Genomic DNA, 20,229 nt, shown 5'->3' with positions numbered 1-20,229 from the left:
CTGCCTCCTACGTCCCCCATGCTCCCAGCACTACCACCTCTGTGCCCAAACCCTTGCTTTCACCCATCCTCCCCAAGACTCTCCTAGGCTCAGGTGTCAATGTCTTAATCGAGAGCCTTTCCTAATGTGGCCCAACCCTCCCCAGCCGGCTGGGAGACATGGCCCAGCACCTGCTCTTACCACCCTCTGTGTCCACGTCCCCCACCCAGGATGCTTTACTGAGGCTCCACTGCCAGTGGGCCCTAGAACGAAGCTGCCTGGGTTCAGACCCCGTGGGCAAGACCTTTAACCTCACCGTGCCTACTTTCTCCATCTGTCAAATGGGGACAATAACATTTACTTCTTAGGACTGTTGTGAGCAATAAATGCACCAAGGTATTGGGAGAAACTCCCACAGCACCTGGGACATAGTTGGCCAACAAATATTCAGTCCCTCCTTCCCAGAGACACTGTCACCTTTCAAATGGCTGATGTACAGTGGCAGGTGCCCGAGGTCAGCAGTTAACATTGGTGTCGACTTACAGCTCTCCCTGTCCTTTCTGGACATCGGAAGGGTATGGTATCATGAACAGATATTAATAATTAGCCACGCCAACGAAAATAAAGAGAAATGGTTTTAAGAAATCAACACAGAAACGTAGCACAATATTGCAGTTCTATTTTGGCACGGGAACTGGTGGTTCTGAACAGGGGCGTTATCTGATAATCCCTCTGCGCTGCCCAGTGAGGGGAGTGGCGTCCCGGAGGGGGCTCAGGGAAGGACCAGGATAAAAACAGCTCCAGGGTGAGTCAGTGTGGAGATGCTGGACCACGGGGTCACTCACCGCCTCCTTGCTGCACAGGTTAACCGGAAGTCAAGGGGACCCCAGCAGGGAAGTGGTTGGGTCGAAATACATGAGCGTAATGTGGGATCTAGCATGACCTGTGTGGCTTCTGACGAAACAAATCGTGCACTGCAAAGCAAACTGATTAAGTTCCCCGGGTTCAGTGTTCCCTTTCCAACTGGGTGAAACACTCACTGCCTGTGTGCTTCACAGCGGGAGTGAAAACCTTTCTCTCTCAGCCCTGACACCTCTCAAGCCACTGTCCTTTGTCCTTTCCCCAATTTTCCACTTCCGGAGGAAAGGGTTGTTTGGACTCAGAGTCTACACATCCGCTCTCCCCATTCACTCCTCGGGTCCCTGCGGCCCCGCTTTGACCACTGGCACACAGCGTCACCCCTTGTGCGTCCTTGAGTCTTCTCACTGCCCCTCCCCCACGGTCCCACGACAGCTGACAGCCACTCTCCCCGCCCCCCCCACGAAGGCTTCATGACTCATGTACAACACCCACGAGAAGCAGGAGGATGGGAGGAGGCAGAAGATAGCTGCAGCCGCCGCGTCCCCAGCACTGGTGGCCTCACACACCTCTGAGCGTCCCGGCCAGCCCTGAACCCTCATTCTGTCTCCCTAGCTCTTGCATTAGGTTGTGTCCATCTCGATTTGGCCTTTGGTTCCCAGCCCGTTTGCGGCACACTGACCCCCAGGGTGACCATTGCCCCATTGCCACTCCTCACCTCTCACAGGCTTCTACCCCAGCCAGGGCACTTGCCCCCAGAGCCCCAGGCCCTCACTCCTGTCATGTCCTCTCCCAGAAACTGACATGTTCTAATGCTGACGATGCCCTCGTCTCTATGTTAATGATGCCACAAGGGCTCCAGCGTGGACCCCTCACAGAACTCAAGACTTTGAGGTACAGCTGTCCCCGCCTGCATGGCCCACAGGCACCTCAAACTCCAAACATCCCAATCTGAACTCAGTATTTTCCTTAACCCTGCTCCTCCCCCACTGTTAGGGGCTGAAGTGCGTCCCTCCAAAATGCATATCTGGAGTCTGAATCAGCAATACCTTAGAACTTATAAGTGTATTTGGAGATGAGGTCTTTAAAGAGGTGATTAAGTTACAATGGGGCTGCTAGGGTGGGCCCCAACCCCCTCTGTCTCTATAAGAAGAGGAGATTACGACACACAAGGGACACTGAGGAGGGGGAGGGCAAAGAGGGACACAGTGAGATGTGGTCACCTCTAAGCCAAGGAGAGAGGGCTCAGAAGAAACCAAATGTGCTGACACCTTGATCTTGGACTTCTACCCTCCAGAACTGTGAGAAAACTTCCGTTGTTTCAGCCCCTAGCCTGTGGTGTTTTGTTATGACAGCCAGAGCAGAAGGATACACCCGCCTTTATCAGTGGCACCAACATCCACTTAGTCTCTGGAGCCAGAAATCTGGAACCTTCCTTGACTCCTGCCCTGACCTCACTGTCATAGCCAGAGAGTCACAGTCGACCCCACCTTTCCCTTCCGGCTCCCACTCTCCCCCTCCCACCTCCTGTCACATCTGGGTGAGGGCTCATAGCCCCCAGGTCTGCAGAATAAAATGGCCCACCCCCCGCACCCCGCCCCCAGCCCTGGTCCAGGGAGCCCGTAGGACAGTGGGCACGCAGGGCATCTGCTGTGGCCAGAGCCTGACCCGGGGGGGCGGGAGGGGACAGAACACAGGGCACATGGGGCAGAGACTAGACTGTAATAAGGAGACGGGGCGGGTGGCGAAGGGCTCCGCGTTTCAGTTCACCTTCTGGAATTTTAGGGGCTGTTTGGGAAGGTCGATGGAAACACACACGAAGATGGAGAGTGGTGCACAAACATGAGCTATGTGGTGATGGCCTCAAAGCTTGGTTCTCTGAGCTGTGAAAGCTGTGAAATCACATGACTGCCCGAGCCCTTTGTGAGCCTCTCAAGCCCCGGAGGCCGGGTGCTGTCTGTGCCGCTCTCGCTCTCCTCCCGGGCGGCTTGGGCAGGGCTGGGTGCAGTGGCTGCTGAAGGGCCCTGCTGGCCTCCCTGGGATGCTTCTGCATCCCTCTGGATGGGGTCTTGTGGCAACAACAGATGGCTCCTGGGGTGATGGGTGTGGGTGGTTTTATCTCTATTTTCCTCCTTTTAGTTTTTGATAATGGATTTCTATTCCTATATTCTTGGTCTCGTCTAGTCCTTGTTAGAAACAGAGAGGGTGTTTATGCTGAAATAAACCATCCAAGGCTCCCTGCAGATGTGGATCAAACCTTTCTGGAGGACGTGAGGAAGCTTCTGGAATTACCTGCGATGTCACAGAGTTCTGCATCTGAGGCGTTTGCCAAGGCCTCCTCCAGCTCCGGCTCCAGCGTCACACTCTCCAGCACCGGATCCATCGGCTTCTGCTTGGGAACCCAGACTTTTCCTGTAAACACACGAGTGTCGTTACAGGGCGGCGGCTGCGCTGGGGCACCTCTGGCGAGGTCCCGGGGGATGGTCCCAGAACCCTGTGCATCCTTTGATGTTCCTCCCCCTGGGGACCCAGTGACGAACTTCCCCAAAGTACAAAGCCTCCAACAAAGCACCTTTCACATTTGAAAAGAACGACTTTATAACTCGGTCAGACTAGACTGCTCGCTATTGGAGACACTGGGCATTAAACAACCTGTCAGTCGAAAAAGATAACGAAAGAAAAATATAATAGAATGCCAGGGCCTGGGAAGCCCTAAACCGATGGTTCTGATATGAGAGAAGAATTTAGAAACATTTCTAAACAAAATAAATAAAATACACTCAGATTATTAAAAGAGAAATAGGAAGCAAAAATATATCCTTGCCTCATGGGACATTTTATTTTTAAAGTGTCAGACTCATAATGGAACAAGGGAGCAAAGAGGCACCTACAAGGTCACCACCATGATTACCAGTGGGGACTGCTGAGGAAATCACTGGGCATCCACACCAAGGGGTTCCAGGAGTTACTATAAAGGATGGCAGAGATCTCCACTTACCAAGAAGGAAAATGCCAAGACAAAACGTTGTATGAAAAAGCAAGTTTACAAAATAGCACAAGCAATTTAATTCCATGTATATGGAATTCCATTTATTTATTTATTTATTCATGCAACAGATATTTATTGAGTGCTTCCTGTGTGCCAGGCATCTTTCTAGAGGCTGAGGAATAGCAGTGACCAATTTACAATTTAGCAAAAGGAGGCAGACAATACGCAAGCCCGCAAGGCTATCAGACGGTATTAAGCATCATGGAGGAAAATAAAGCACAGCAAAAGACTAGGAAGCTCCCAGACTAGGGCGCTGCTATTTTGGGTGGGGTGGTCAGGGAACCTCACTGTGATGATGGCCTATGAGCTGGGACCTGACAGATGAGGACATGAGCCCCTAAGGTCATCAGCTGAGAAGGCCAGCTTTCACTCCTGCCATCAACACTGTACTGAAAGTTCCAGCCAGATTAAATGGACAAGACAGAGAAATAAACAGCATCCAGACTGGAGAGGAAGAAGTAACATTATCCCTGTGGGCAGAAGACGTGATCTTATATGTAGAAAACCCTAAAAAATTCCACAAAAAACTGTTGGATCTAGTAAGTGAATTCAGCAACGTTGCAGGGTACAGATCAACATATAAAAATAAGTGGTGTTTCTGTACCAGCAATAACAATCTGAAAGGAAAATTAGGAAAACAATTTCACCTACAATAGCATCGAAAAGAATAAAATACATAGAAATAAATTTAACCAAGGAAGTGAAAGACTTGTGCACGGAACACTATGAAACATTGTTGAAAGAAACTAAAGGAACCTAAATAGACAGAAAACATCCCGAGTTCATGGACTGGAAGACAATATCCAGATGGCAAAGCTGCCCAAAGCAGTCTGCGGACTCAGGGCAACCCTCATCCGAGTTCCAGTGGCCGTCTTTTGCAGAAATGGAAAAGCCAATCCCCACATTTGCATGGAATTGCAAGGGGCCCTGAATAGCCAAAACAATGCTGATAAAAAAGCAAAGCTGGAGGATTCAGACTTCCTGATTTCAAAAATTACCGCAAAGTGAAATGGTGTGGCACTGACATAAGGGTAGATACATAAACAATGGGATAGAATTGAGATTCCAGAAATAAACTCAGACATCTCTGGTAAATTGATTTTTGACAAGGGTGCCAAGTCCGTTGAATCGGGAAAGAACAGTTTCTTCAAGAAGTGGTGCTGGGACAACTGGACATCCACATGCAGAAGAGTGGACCCCTATCTCACACCATATACAAAAACGAAATGAAAATGGATCAATGACTTAAATATAATCATAGCTAAAAGTATAAAACTCATAGAAGAAAACATAGGTGTAAATCTTCCTGACCTGCGATTTGGCAATATATTCTTAGATATGACAACAAAAGAACAAGAAACAAAAGAAGAAATAGATCAATTGGACTTCATCAAAATTTAAATCTTTTGTGCATCAAAGGACATAATCAAGAAAGTGAAAAGACGACATACAGAATTAGAGAAGATATTCACAAATCATATATTTGATAGGGTCTACTCTCCAGGATATGTAAAGAACTTTTACAACTCAACAACAAAAAGAAAACAACCCAATTTAAAAATTAACGAGGGCCTCATAGACATTTCTCCAAAGAGGATATACAGCAAGCACCTGAGAAGATGCTCAGCATCATTGGTCGTTAGGGAAATGCAAGTCAAAACCACCATGAGACACCACTTCACACCCATGAGGATGGCTACAATCAAGACCAAAAACCAAAATGGAAAACAGCAAGTGCTGACAAGGATGTGGAGAAATTGGAAGTCTTGTATATTGCTGGTGAGAATGTAAAATGGTGCAGCCTCTTTGGAAAACAATTTCACAGTTCCTCAAAAAATTAAACAGAATTACCATATGATCCAACAATGCCACTCCTAGGTATACACCCAAGATAATTGAAAACAGGGACTCAAACGGATAATTGCATATGAATGTTCACAGCAGCACTAATCACAACAGCCAAAAAGTGGAAACAACTGACCATCAGCGGATGAATGGATAACAAATTGCAGAATATTATTCAGTCATAAAAGGGAATGAACGAGTCTCGAAAACAATACACTAAGTGAAAGAAGCCAGACACACAAGGTCACATATTATATGATTTAATTTATAGGAAATATCCGGAATAGATAAATCCCGAGAAACAGATTGATAGTTGCCAGGAGCTGGGGGCTGGGAGGAACGGGGAGTGACGGCTTATGGGGTATGGGGTTTTATTTGGGACTGATGCAAATGTTCTGGGTCTAGACAGAGATGGTGGCTGCACAACATTGTAGATGTACTGGATGCCACTGAATTGTTCACTTTAAAATGGTTAAATTTATGTTACGTGAATTTCACCTCCATTAAAAAAAAACCCAGTCCACTTTGTCTATTGCTTGTGAATAGCCTGAAGGGGGTGAGGATGGAAGCTGGGAGGTGGTTAGGAGGCTCCTGCCATGGTCCAGGTGAGCGAGGATGGTGACTGGGACCAGGGCTGTAATGGCGAGGCGGGGAGGGCTGGGAAGTACAGAGGGAAATGTCCGGAAGGATAGTCACTAAGATGGGATCAGTGCCCAGCTCTCAGCGGAGAGAATTGCTTTGAATTACAGTCTTGCACCACATAACATTTCGGTCAACGACGAACCGCATAAATACGGTGGTCCTGTAAGATCGCTACCGTGGAGCCTAGGTGGGCAGGAGGCTGTGCCATCTAGGTTTGTAAGTACACTCTATGATGTTCGCACAACAACGAAATCGCCTCAGGACGCATTTCTTAGAACATATCCCATTGTTAAGCAATGCATGAAGGTACTTTTGTTTTATTGTTTAAATTGTTTACAGCAAAGATCAATTACCTATATGAGCAGAACATACAAGAAAATCATCTAGGGGAAAATGTATCATAACCTCCACCAGAGGTGGATCTGGAAAAGGGCAAAACAAACAAAGACAACAAAATGGGTAAAAGGAAAATCAACTGTGAAGATGACTGCTGCGATGACCGGGATGAACATTCTATAAGCATTTAAGATCTATGGTTGATTACACCCCTGTGGCAGGAGCCTCAGTGAGGTGGTGACTGTAAGTCACTACAAGAGGGATTTGGACTTCTTCTCTTCCTTCATCTTACTAGTTGGAATATGGATGTGATGGCTGGAGCTTCAGCAGCCAGACGGACCATGAGGACAAGGACATATTGCAGGGATGGCAGAATAAAAAACTGGAAAGGATCTTGATTCCTAATGCCAGGGAAGATGCTCTACCAGCTCTGTAATGCCTAACATGCAGTTCTTCTAAAAGAAAGAAAATTAAACTGCCATCTTGATGAAGTCTCTCTTATTTTAATAAGAGAGCACATGCAGTCAAATCTAATTCTAATAAAAATATCCTGCATGGAGCTTTATTCTGATCCCCGCCCCACCCACGCACTGAATGAGAATGAATGAAGGTCCAAATTCCTCAGGACTTTGCACCAGTTTATGGCTCCTACCACATTCTGTGGGGTCTTTTGGGGACTGGAGTGCTGCTTCCTCTCGCCCCAGGCTGGCTCTAGGCCCAGTGTGGGGTAGATGCTCAGTGAACAGGCTGCCTGTTAGAGCAGGAAGCTCTCCTTCTCCACACTCTCTGCTGAGACCCCACTGACTCGACCTGTAAGGACTCCAAGGATCATCAAGTAAATACTTCGTGATGAGGATGCTGCTGGTGGTGACGACGACGTTGGTGAACCTGTTAGGCTTGTCCTTAGGCATATGTAGAATAACCTCTGGCTACGCTCCCCGGGTCAGCCCAGTTCTCCAGGAAGGCAGGCAGGCTCTGGGCCAGGCCAGCATTCCGTGGAGGGGCAGCAGGATGGTCTCTGTACCGCCCAGATTCCCTTCCCCACCCCCACCCCATCTCCAGCTCTGCCCGCCGTGGTCCAGACCGGGGAGTGGACACCGGCAACGGCTCACCAGCTGTCTACTCAGGTCTGCCGCTGACTCTCTCACAGCCTCGGACCCCCCATTTTTCAAATGTGCAGGTGGGACAATGGGAGTTTCAAGGCCCTATGAAGTCCAGAGATCCTGTTATCTTCATCTGCTGCCGGGAAATTGCTCCCCTTGGCACAAGCGCTGGCTTCAAAATGCCTCCCACCCACACTCACCACCGGGCGCATCCAGCCCTTATGGTCACCCCCTCCCCTGCCACCCCTCCAAGGCGCCTGGGCCACACCGTCCTTCCCAATTCCTGCCCCCTGGGCTGCCCTGACTTCCGCGTTTTTGGTAAAATCTGGACTGAGCTCCAGTCCCAGGGTCTGGGGTGGCTCCGAGTCCTCCCATCGTGTCCACCCCTGCTGGCCTTCCCCTCATTATTTATCAAGCAGCTCCTCTGTGCAGGGCAGTGAGCTAACCCAACATGGAGAGAAAAGCCACAGACATGGACCCCCGGCTCACCACCCTTATGTTCTTGGGGTGGGGAGAACAGAAGAGACCGGAAATAAACAATCACGCAACTAGTTAATTACAATTAATGCTTTCATTCAACAAACATTTATTGGGGGCCTGTCATGGGCTGGGGTTTACTAGGTGCGGGGACATCGTGATGAACAGGACAGACGTGGTCCAGGTGCTCATGGGCCCAAGTTCTAAGGAAGCAGCCACAAGATTCATTACACATTTATTTAGTTTTCATTCATTCATTCATTCAACAACCCTCCACGGAGCCCCACTGTACCCAGGCCGGGTGCTGGGGTGCTGTGTGAGCAACAGCAGCCCGAGTGCCCTCAGGGAGCTCCCAGGCCACTGGGAGAGACAAGGGAAGTAGAGAGAGAGTGATAAGGTGGGGGTCGCTGCGAGGGACACACAGGCTCCGGAGCTAGAGAATGAGGAGGAGCCGTTGCAGGGCCTGCCCGTCCTCACAGAGCAGACACGACACGGGGGCCTCCCTGAAGGAGGAGCCCGCACGGCGGACACGGAGCGGATAAGAACAGCTACCACTCCGCATTCGCTGCGGGCAGCACTGTCCTGAGAGCTTCATATCTATCTCAACTCAGTCCTCTGAACCATCTCATGGGGCTGGTAGTATTAGCCTCATCACCCTCCTTTTACAGATGAGGAAATGGAGGCACAGCGGGGTTAAAAATTTACCCAAGCGCACACAGCTGGTAAGTGGTAGGGTCAGGATTGTGACCAAGTACATCCAGCTCCAGGCTGTGTTTCTAGCCATTATCCCACCCACAGGGGAGGAAGAGGCAGCCATGAAGACAGCATGGAGCCAGAGAGCAGGACCAGCATTCCAGGTGGAGGGAATACGTGCAAAGGTCCTGAGGTAGAAAAGAGCTTGGGGTGTTTGAGGAACAGAAGGAGGCCTGTGGGGAGCAGTGCCGTGAGCAGGGGTGGGCACAGAGGAGAGGACAGTAGGATGGTCTGGAATGCAGAGGGAAGACCTGGAAGGGTTCGATGGTCAGGGAGTGCCGCTCTGTTCCCTGGAGCGTTCTAGACAGCTCACCCTAGGGCAGGCAGAGTCTTGGAGGGCCAGATGAAGGCTGGGATGCTGCAGGTGGCCGAGAGGAACTTTTGGGAAGAGCAGGCACAGCGAGGGCAGAGATGGGGCACCTCCTGTTCCACGTTCGCACGGACAGGCCTTATTTAGAGCTCGTGTCCCGAGCTCATGACTAATAGCTCCCTCTCCCACTTTCCAAAGTGTCTACATTTGCATGAAAAATAGTCAGGACACTCTGATAAAGGGAATTCAGGGGAAACTCTGGCTGGTCTGGGTGGATATAGCTCCTTCTTTGGTTTACCCAAAAACTCCACCGTATCTACATCATGCGCCGATGCTCATGGAGTTGGGTTTGTGTTTTTGGCCAGGCAGGGATGAGGGCAAGGAGGCCCATTCACATCTGGCCCAACACAGGGCCTGGCATACAGTTGGCACTCAGCGATGCATGGGGAGTGACATATTCAAAAGAGCGACATTGTTCGGTACCTCGCTTTTCCCCTGTGTAGGGGACCAGATCTTCTCGGTCCTTAAACTCCTTTGCTTGCTTTTCCAAGTGATCCAAGAGCTCTTCCCTTTTAAAGGGGCCCGTGGGCGCCTTGGTGGTCTGATCCTTCTGCCTCAGGCCTGCGGGCAGCAGTGCATTCTACAGTGAAGGGTGTGGGGGCCGGTGAGACAGACAGAGAGAGAGAAAGAGAGAGAGAGAGCGGTCAGCTGCTGAAGACTCGTATTTTCCCAGAAACTCATCACTGAACACCGGGGACCTGAGAGCTCAATGAATCAATCTAAGTTGATCCTTTAGATGTATGGAGCCTGACACCTACACAAGGGAGGGGCAGGGACCTGCCCAAGGTCACACGGCAGACAGACGAGGGGCAGAGCCAGGCTAGGACTCAGGTCTCTTATTGTCCAGTGTTTCCCAGCCTCTAACCTTCTTCTGAAGGCGAGGGGGCTAGGGGTCAGCTGACACGGGGCCGAGGACAGAGGGGAGCTCCAAGAGCGTCTGTTGAGTGACGGAGAGGATTAAGTTGGCGTTCAGGTGCATGAGGATACTTACAGTGCTGTGTATAAAGAGGCTGGGGAGAGAAGCAGCCCAGGGGGCTCGAGTGAGGCCCCTGGATGCAGAATCTGGCAGGAAGAGGCAGACCCAGAAAACAAGCTGGGCAAGGCTGGGCAGAACGCGAGGCAGGCAAGGTGGGCGCGGCGGGCGAGGAGGGCCTGAATTCAGGCCGTGGCCCCGGACGCCCTACCAGCTGCCTGCTCCTCCTGACAGTCCATGCTCGGGCCAGGCTGGTTGTTAAATATTTTGAACGTTGCCCATGGAGATAAGTCTCTCAAGAAAGATAGCATCAACCAATCGTGTTCTCTTCCTCAAACATGGGCAGGCTTCTGGGTGCGGGCTCATTACTACAGCAGATCCCTAATTCAGGCGGGGCTGAGTTGCATGGGCTTCTCTGTGACTCAGGCCCCGCACCTTAGAGAGCCAAGGAGGGTTATGGTTGCAAGGATGCTTAGAGCTCATCCCCTGCACACACCCTTCCTTCAAGGGGAGAGTGGGGCCCAGAACAAGGGAAGACTTGCCCAAGGAGTTTCAGGGGCAGATCTAGAACAATAACCGGGTCTTTCTTCGGATTTGCGGAAGGAGGGCAACCCTCATTTCTAATGGTTGTTCCTGCCCCCTTGTGCGGAGAGGCAGCGGGGGACACCTGGAAGGCAGGCATGAGCAGAACCTCACCTCGCTTCTTGCTGCACCCCCAAATCGGCCAAGCTACGGAGCCATTCCATCTCTGATCCTTATACTATCGAAACACACATCGTCAGTTATGCGCACACACTCTCCAAACCCATTCCCGTGAGGCCCGTCTGCAAGGGGTGATATCAGCATGCGAAGACAGCCTGTGCCTGGCACGGGAGGGAAAGACCACTGCGCAGCCACAGTACGGGTTTTACAGGCTGTCTCACCACGGCTAACGCCACAGTGCTGTTCCAGTAGGAGCAGTGGCTGCGAGGTCTGGAGACCAGAGTGTGACCCCGACTATGAGAGAGCCGAAGGTGAGCTGGGCCTGTGCATAGGACATAAGGGGCTCGGGGAGTGGCACAGGTGGATGTGGAGATGGACTCAGGCAACCAGTGAGCAGGGACATTCGGGAGCTAGAGCATGTTCTGAGAGGAAGGCCAGTAGGCAGAGAATCAAGCTGTGACTGACTTGGGGGTGAGCATCAAGAACAGAAGTGATGCCACAGACATCCTAGTTTTCCTCCAGCAGCAGTCCTCAGACACTGCCCACCGTGACCCGCAGGATGGACGATGCTCCCAGGTGAGCCATGCCTCTGTGGGCATGTCCAGGGTGAGATGGGATGTCCTGTGGCCAGCTGTGGGTGTCCACTCCTCCTCTCCCACGGCAGGGCATTTACTGTGACACAACTGAATGAAAGAACAACCTGACTGTCCCCTAAGCATCCATCCGTGATTACCTATAATGAGCCAGCCAAGACAACTGTTGAGCCCCGTCAGGCTCACTCCCTGACTTGGAGGAGCGAGGAATCCAGCTGCATGGTCTTGCGCAAGGCACCTAATCTCATTGTGCGTCAAGTTTCTACGGCTGTAAAATGTGAATAATGAAAGCCGCTCTCTCAGAATTGTTGCGAAAATTAAATTAGTTAAGGCAGGAAGAGTGCTCAGCATGGGCCAAGCCCTCGCAAATTACATATTATCACTGTTCTATAATCAGATGAAACACATTTCAACAGGAGATTGGCTCCCCAAATATGTCTGTTGAACAGGGATGTCTTGTCCAAATTTATCTCAAAATTCAAAAAGTGAAAACATACAAACACAAAAAATGAGTGAAGGACGAAAGCAAGTGTTTTCCTGATGATCTCCAGCAGCGACGGCCTGATAGGTTTCTGTCTCTGTAAAGGGCTTTGATGGCAGTCAGGCGCTGGCACATTCTGGCCTCGGAGAGGCTTAGCATTGTGACAGGAGAAGCCCACGAGGTGGTAACTGAGAGGAAAAGGGTTTGCAGACTCACGTCTCTTTTCGAATACATCTGACAGAGGCCACTGATTGAGTTGAAGGAGAGTTTTTCAACCTCAGCACCATTGACATCTGGGGCTGCTCTGTGCACTGCAGGCCACGTAGCAGCATCTCTGTCCCCCACCTGACGGTGCCATAGTTCCCCCTCCCCACATTGTGACAACCAAAATTGTCTCCCCATAGTGCCAGGCATCCCCTGGGGGACAAAACTGGCCCTGATTGAGAACCAGTGTCTTAAAGTGAAGCCCACGTCATTGTAATAGGGGAATACAGATGTTTTCAATGTATTTAAAAAATATTGCTTATACAGCATGTTAAAATATGGTGTCATTTATCTTGACTGAAATCAGTTGACTTTAAAAAACATCAAAGGCCTTTTCTAATAATTCGTAGCTTGTCAGATTTTTTAAGTAAATGTTGAGAATATCAGTCTGATTAGGAGTTAAAGTTTATTTGTTCCATTAAATAGTACCTTTGGTGAAACAATATCATTTTCAATTAAAACCAATGACAGTTGCATATTTTTTAAACTTATGATTATTTATCATTTTAACTTGTTTTTCAAAGATGGCATGTGACCTCACATGGTATACAAAAATTAACTCATAATGGAACAAAGACCGACATGTAAGAGCTAGGACTATAAAGCTTTTACAAGAAAACATTAGGCATAAATCTCTTGATCCTGGATGAGGCAATGGTTTCTTAGATATACTACGAAAACAATAAGCAACAAAAGAAAAAAGTAGATAGATTGGACTTCATCAAAATTAAAAATGTTTGTGCTTCAAAGGACACTATCAAGAAAGTGAGAAGACAACCCGCGGAGCGCGAGAAAATTTTTGCAAGTCATATATCTGATAAGGGTCTAGTATGCAGAAGACATAGAGACCTCTTAAAACTCAAAATACAAGACAAATAACCCAATTTAAAAATGGGCAAAGGATCTGAATAGACATTTCTCCAAAGAAGACATGAAAACATCCAATCCACATGTGAAAAGATGCTCAACATCATTAGCCATCAGGGAAACGTAAATCAAACCCTGGAATGAGATGCTGCTGCGCACTCGCTAGGACGGCTACGATAGAAAAGACAGATGATAACAAGCGTCAGCGAGAACGTGGAGAAATTGGAACTTTCATCCACTGCAGATGGGAATGTAAAATGTGCGGCCCCTTTGGAAAACAGTCTGGCAATTTCTCAAAAGCTTAAGTAAAGAGTTATCACACGATGCCGCGATTCCACTCCTAGGTGTATGCTCGAGAGAAATGAAAGCATATGTCCACACAAAAGCGTATGCATGAACGTTCATTATTCATGGTAGCCAAAAAGTGGAAACCACTCAAATATCCATGAAATGATGAATGGATAAATAAAATGTGGTGTATCCATACAACAGAACACTACTTGGCAATAAAAAGAAATGAACTGCTGACGCGTGCTACAACATAGATGAAACCTTGAACACATCATGCTAAGTGAAAGAAGCCAGTCACAAAGGACTACAGTGTCTGATTCCATTTACAGGAAATGTCCAGAATAGTCAAATGCACAGGGACGGAAAGTAGATTAGTGGTTGCCTGGTACTGGGGATGTTGGGGAGTGAGTGACAGCTAATGGATACAGGTTTCTCTTTTGAGATGATGAAAATGTTCCAAAATTGATTGTGATGATGGTTGTATAACTCTGTGAATATACTAAAAAAAACTGTATTATTCACTTTATTTATTTTTTAAAGATTGGCACCTGAGCTAATGACTGTTGCCAATCTTCATTTCTTTTTTCTCCCCAAAGCCCCCAGTACATAGTTGGATATTTTAGTTGTGGGTCCTTCTAGTTGTGGCATGTGGGATGCCGCCTCAGCATGGCCTGATGGGCGGTGCCATGTCCACGCCCAGGATCCGAACCGGTGAAACCCTGGGCCACTGAAGCAGAGCGTGTGAACTAAACCACTCGGCCACAGGGCCAGCCCCATATTATTCACTTTAAATGGGTGAATTTTATGGTACGTGAATCATATCTTTAAAAAGCTGTTATTAAAAAATGGCATATGTTATCTAAGGAAAAATTTTATAAATGGCTAAGGCAATAACTAAACTAAATGATCGTGGACTGCTGAGATCAGAAGACTCTTTGTGTGCCCGTGGCCGACAGTGACACTGAGGTTGGCCAGGCTAGAGCTGGCCAAATTTAAAACGGTGTCCTGTGTTACCATGCCATGTGCCTTACTATGTAAAGTAGGCGTGGAGAGGGCAGGCGGGTAAGAAAATACTGTCTCGGATCTCTCATGACTCTTGGAACCTAAAACGGACTCTCAGAGCCAGGCTGTCCAATAGGCGAGGAAAAGAATTCCCACAACCACTCTGTTGTCGGCTCTGACCAGGGGAGTATTTGGCTAACACATGTGTGGAGAAATGCATCTTTCATTCCTTTACTCCTTATTCACTCAACAAGCATGCATGGAGTGAGTATTATGTGTGCAGGCAGTGTGCTAGGAGGTGGGGCCAGGACCCCACAAAGAGCTCTCTAACTTGGAGCAGCCGGGAGGTGGGAGGTAAATGGGGGAGGCAGGGCACGGTGAGAGGACAGTCTCAACCACAGCGTGCGCACAGTGAGGTATTGTTCCAGCTCGAAGTTTAATCAAGAGCCTGAAGGGGCGTCTACTTTACTGAACAGCAAAGAATAGTCCGCAACTAGCTCTGCTCTGCCCGGAGAGGCTGCACACTCCACGCGCCTGTGGGTAATGGGGACCATGCAGCCTTTACGGAATTTAAGTCTCACCCTGCTACCCGTAAAGTCGGCACAGGGTAAAGGAGCTGCGCGAGTGCTTTCTTAACCCTTAGCTCCAGGGGAAGCTTCCGTGTGGCTCCTCCCGGACAGACACCAGCTCTGCGTTAGGGGCTCTGCATTCACATGCATGCGTCACACGTCCCTCTGCACTCCAAAGACAGGCTGGCGGTGGGTGAGCGCCGCTTTGGGAGGCAGGCATCTGAGTGTGTCTTCAGGTCCTCGCTTACCATTGGAAATTTACTCGTGTGAGGAGGGCGCTGACTAAGCCTGGGTGAGCGCCTCGTCCTCTCCCGACAGGAAAGCTAGTGTTGGATTTACGGAGGGGGAATTTCTAGACGCTCTCTGATCTCAGCCTAAAATTACAGCTGTTATTACTCAGGAGTGGTGGGACTGTGGCACGTGGGAGCTTTCCATGCCTCCCCACTCCCCAGCTCCAGCGAATTACTGCCGGCTAAGAATGTGGGCGGCATCATTAGATCTGCTCATCTTCATGAGAAATCTCTTGATTTTTAAATAGTGACACATGATCCAAACATTTTAAAAACAATGTTCAGGCCAAATAATACACATCTGCAGGCCAGGCCCAGCCCTCCAGCTGCCATTTTCCCCTTCTGATCTATAAGGTTCCCGTCAGACTAAAATTCCAGGTAGAGAAAAACAGGACATTCTTTTCCTTGTTCCACAAATATTTCCCGACTGTCTTGCCTATATCAAGCTCTGGGCTGGAGGAAAAAAGAGGTCTCTACGTGGGTTTCTAATTTAGGAGTTTTTTAAATTTTAAAAACACAATTAAAAGTTTAATATATTCTTGGAAATAGTAAGGCAAAAAATGAGGCAATCTCTTTCTGTAGTTCCCAACTTGCGGTTTTTTAAACGGTGACTTCCCTTTAAACGTAAAATTAAAACTCGGGTGTGCAGCTTGATAGGTTAACATCTCAGTCTAACGGTCCACATTCTGGAGTCCAGTTGTCCCAAGGACACTGGAAACTTCGACAGATCCTCAGAAATGCTGCTAGGAACTCTAACACCCTGCAGACAGGTGCCAGCAGAGCCAAATGTCAAGTATCTGCACCACTGGCTGTAGATAGTCAGGGCCACATCCCGGCCAGAACCATTGCGGCTTGTTCCGATGCGCACAGATACACGACACGTGCACACACAGGCAAAACACATGCACACACGCACACACAGACATGACACACACACACACAATGTATTAAAAGGATCATAGGGCCGGCCCCATGGCCGACTGGTTAAGTTCGTGCGCTCCGCTTTGGCGGCCCAGGGTTTCGCCGGTTTGGATCCTGGGCGCAGACATGGCACCGCTCATCAGGCCATGCTGAGGCAGCATCCCACATGCCACAACTATAAGAACCCACAACTAAAATATACAACTATGTACTGGGGGCATTTGGGGAGAAAACAAGCAATTAAAAAAAATTAAAAAAAGGATCGTAGACTCCTGGCAGCTCATAGCTGCAAAGCCCTAAAAGACCCTCTGGACCAATTCTTTCATTTTCAGTTGGGGAAACTGAGGCATAGAAAACTGAAGTCACTTGCCCAAAGTCACACAGCTTGTTAGCCACACGGCCAGGAAGCCTGAGCTCATGTCCAGATGACACTGTGCGTAACTAGCGCGCTCACGGATGGGCAGCACTGTCTCCAGACTGGTGGCTAATCATATCTAAAACGTCCCTTAACCTGATTCTTCACAATGACAAACAGCAAGCAATTTTATCACTTTTCTCAAATAAATCAGCTCTGCCTAAGAGCAAGGGGATGAAACGTGCCCCTAGGCCTGGGCTCCAGGAGTCCTGGTTCCTGTTCTGTGACTGAACCACACACAGCTCCTTAGAAGAGGACAGGCCATGGAGGACAGCCTCTTTGTTGGAAATTGGGGGAGCTGAGGGCCAGGCGGGGGGCCTGGGCTGAGGTCACACGCTGGACCCACAGCCGGGACTCTTGACTTCCAAGCCATGGAAAACTTCCCATCTCCCCTGACCGCCTTCCTCCAGGAACAGATGCTGGAAACCAGATGTGGCAGCATCCGAGAGCCGGCTTTCCTCTCCCGGCTTTAGAAGGCTGGAGCCGACCTCCCTCTCAGACTAGCCTCAGTTTAAAGGTGGAGAAACTGAGGCCCAGAGGCGTGGAGTTACCTTCTGGGGTAAGAGTGAAACCCAGGAGGCTTCACTTCTCAGAACTCCGCGGGCTCCTCTCCCTCTCACGCCCCAGACGCCCACCCCCCTCCCTCCTTCCTCCACATCAGCCAGGCCGAACGTTTTATAAGCCAGTCAGTCACCCTTTTACCTTTTACAAGGTATTTGACCCCCCAAAAATGTTTTCCACGTGGCCTTGAGGGTACTTTCGAGTTATCCGCCAGGTCTGTTTCCCCTGTGTAAAGTGCAGCCCCAAGTCCCTTAGGGCCCGTCCATACATAGAGCTCTGCCTCTGCATTCCTGACCACCAGCTTCCGGATCCCACCAGGAATCACCCAGCGGGGCTTCAACAGAGCTTTCTTGTCACCTGGGTGTGGCCTTAACCTGAGAGTGTGGCCGGGGCAGAGGGCGCCACCCCACTCATGCCCGTCACAGAAGGGACAAGCAGGGCCCAAACCTCTAAGAGCCCCTCTCCCTCCAAACCTCCCCCCAGCCCAGCACATGCCCTCTTGGAATCCTCTCTTCTCTCTCTCCAGGAACATCCAGGCCTCTGCTCGGCCGCCCTGGCCTCGCTGTAGGATTGGCAAAACCCGACGGCTGCTACTTCCCTAGTCGGCTTATAGCGCATGAGTGCTGGCATGCGGCCCCTGACAGTAATTGTGGTGGGACCTTCTGCTCACAACGGCACCCTTTCTCTCTGGCGTTCACGGCACGAGGTGGGCCAAGCCTTCCCCTCCTGGAGTCCTAATCCTCCTTTCCCGCCTCACACGCGGGCGAGTGCTCTGTGTTTCCTGCTGTGCCAGGTGCTGGGCATCCTGAGACCATCAATGTGTGATAGTGCTCCCCTGGGGCTCACAGCTGGATGGGAGACGCACGCTCAAGTGTGAGCAGCTTCCTTAGCCCTGGCTTCTTGGAGGAGGTAGGCACCGGGCTGAGTGTGTCCCAGGGGACCAGGCAGGAAACAGCAGGTGAAGGGGGAGGTGAGGGGTGTTCCAGGGGACGGAAGGTGCAGCACAGACAAGGCCACAGCAGAACCAGGGGCACGGCCGGCTGGGGGAGGAGTCTGGGCGAGTCTGAAGCTGCAGGGTTCTGAAACGTCTCCGTCCCACGGGCGCCCCCCTCATTCAAGCCATTGTGCCTCTTGCTGGGACCCTCGGAGCAGCCTCCTGGCTGGCCTGCCTGCCTCGGGCTCTCCACCTCACTCCCTTCTCCTCCCATCAGCCAGAGAGACCTTGCCATCACGCACTGACAACACACTCACAGCAGCATAGCCCTCCACCGACCCACAGAATCAGGACCAAATTCCTCAGCCAGGCAGGCAGAGCTCTTCCTGGTTTGACCCCAACCTACTCCAGCCTCCTGATCCTCTTCCCATCTTCAAGTATGCCATGTTCCAGCCACTCCAGGCTACTCACATTCCACACCGGCGCCCTGCCCTCACACTGCCGGGCCGTGCTCGGCCGTGCCCTCCGCCTGGAATGCCCTCCCTCCTCTCTCTGGCATCCATCTTTCAAAGCCCTTCCCCTGGGCACCCCGTCCAGCCTTCTCAGTGCTCCCCCCACTGACCTGGCGGCTCTCTTGCCAAACTCCCCTGGGCACCTTGCCACTTCTTAGATAATGCTCATCCTAATTTGTCTTGGAGCACATTTACGCCATCTCTCTCTCCCCGAGGAGACTGAGTGCCCCTCAGGAGCCAGCTGGGATGTTTCTCAGTTGCCTCTGAGTCCCCAGGGCCAAGGACTGGGCACTAAGAAAATGTGCTCTGAACTGTCCAGAATCCCAGCACTGGTGCTCCAGCTGGGAAAAGGATGGCAAGACTGGCACACCCTTCAGGTCAACGTCACACCTGCTGCCCCAGGCTGTTTGCTGGGCCAGCCAACTGCTGCCCCCAGCAGGTTTGGAGAGGGGACACATTAGGAAAGGTGCCAGAGTTGGGGTGCCCACGATGGGACTGGGGTCCCCTGACAGGGGTTTTGAGAAATGTCCCAGAGTAAGACCTCTGTAATGTTTCCTTTGGGGGCCTGGGCTTGGTAAAATTCCTATCTACTTCTCTCCCTCCCCCTCAGGGCTTTCAGCAGAGCAGAACATCAGGCCATCAAACTGGCAAACCCATGGTGACCAACTTCAAATTGTCCCCACTGTCATGTCTCCCGTTCTGGAGTGTGAAAAGCACTCCACTCTTTCAGCTGAGCACATGGCCACTCAGACAAAAGACGGCATTTCCCAGCCTCCCTTGCAGCTAGTTTGAGCCAGGGTAATTAAGCCCCAGTCAATGACAGGAGAAGCGTCCAGGGGCAACTTCCGGCACTTAAATAAGGCACTTAAATATTCAAGTGCTTAAAGGCACTTGAATAAGGGCTTTTCACCTTTTCTTTTTTTCCCCTCCCTCTATTCTGATGCAGCTATCACGGCCACCACCTTGGACCAGGAAGATGAGGGCTACAGCCCAGGGATGGCAGGAAGATGAACGGCATGGACTCTGGGACTCTGGGAAGGCTGGGGAGCTGAGCTCCACAGCAGCCCTAGATTGCCACCTCGGGACTTTTACTTGAGGGATGAACAAACCACGGCTTAAGGCATGTTGTTTTGAGTTTCTACCATTTGCTGCCAAGGTGCATCCTAACTGACGACCTGGGTTCTCATCCCAGGGCTGTGGGGCCACATGGAGGGCACTGGTGCTTTCTTACTTTGGAGCCCCTTTCTGCAAAATGAAGGTCAAAAGCCCTTTTAGCGTGAAACCTCAGAATAAAGCTATGAACTCCATATAGAAGCACTTTATTGATTTCAGTTTTGTCACCATAGGGCATAATTGTTCACTTCCATTCAACTGAACAGACACTGCATTACGGGGACACTCTGTCAGGGCAGCTGCATCTGATTGTGTAAGTGTGCACTGCA

The 20,229-nt window shown here is 50.3% G+C and overlaps 1 protein-coding gene across 9 annotated transcripts in view; it reads right to left on the bottom strand.

Moving 5' to 3' along the window:
- TMOD1 (tropomodulin 1) overlaps positions 1–20,229 on the bottom strand; it is an 83,016-nt gene that overhangs the window by 33,104 nt on the left and 29,683 nt on the right. For all 9 annotated transcript variants that reach the window (XM_070595846.1, XM_070595844.1, XM_070595852.1 and 6 more), the window contains exons 3-4: positions 9,836–9,992; positions 3,130–3,249 (exon numbers count right to left, since the gene is read on the bottom strand). In XM_070595846.1, the coding sequence (XP_070451947.1) occupies positions 3,130–3,249; positions 9,836–9,992 (277 nt within the window). The remainder of the gene's footprint in view (positions 1–3,129; positions 3,250–9,835; positions 9,993–20,229) is intronic.

This window comes from Equus przewalskii, chromosome 26 (genome assembly GCF_037783145.1).
Source record: "Equus przewalskii isolate Varuska chromosome 26, EquPr2, whole genome shotgun sequence".
Classification (NCBI taxonomy): domain Eukaryota; kingdom Metazoa; phylum Chordata; class Mammalia; order Perissodactyla; family Equidae; genus Equus; species Equus przewalskii.
This window is presented reverse-complemented; position numbering and strand designations above follow the sequence as displayed.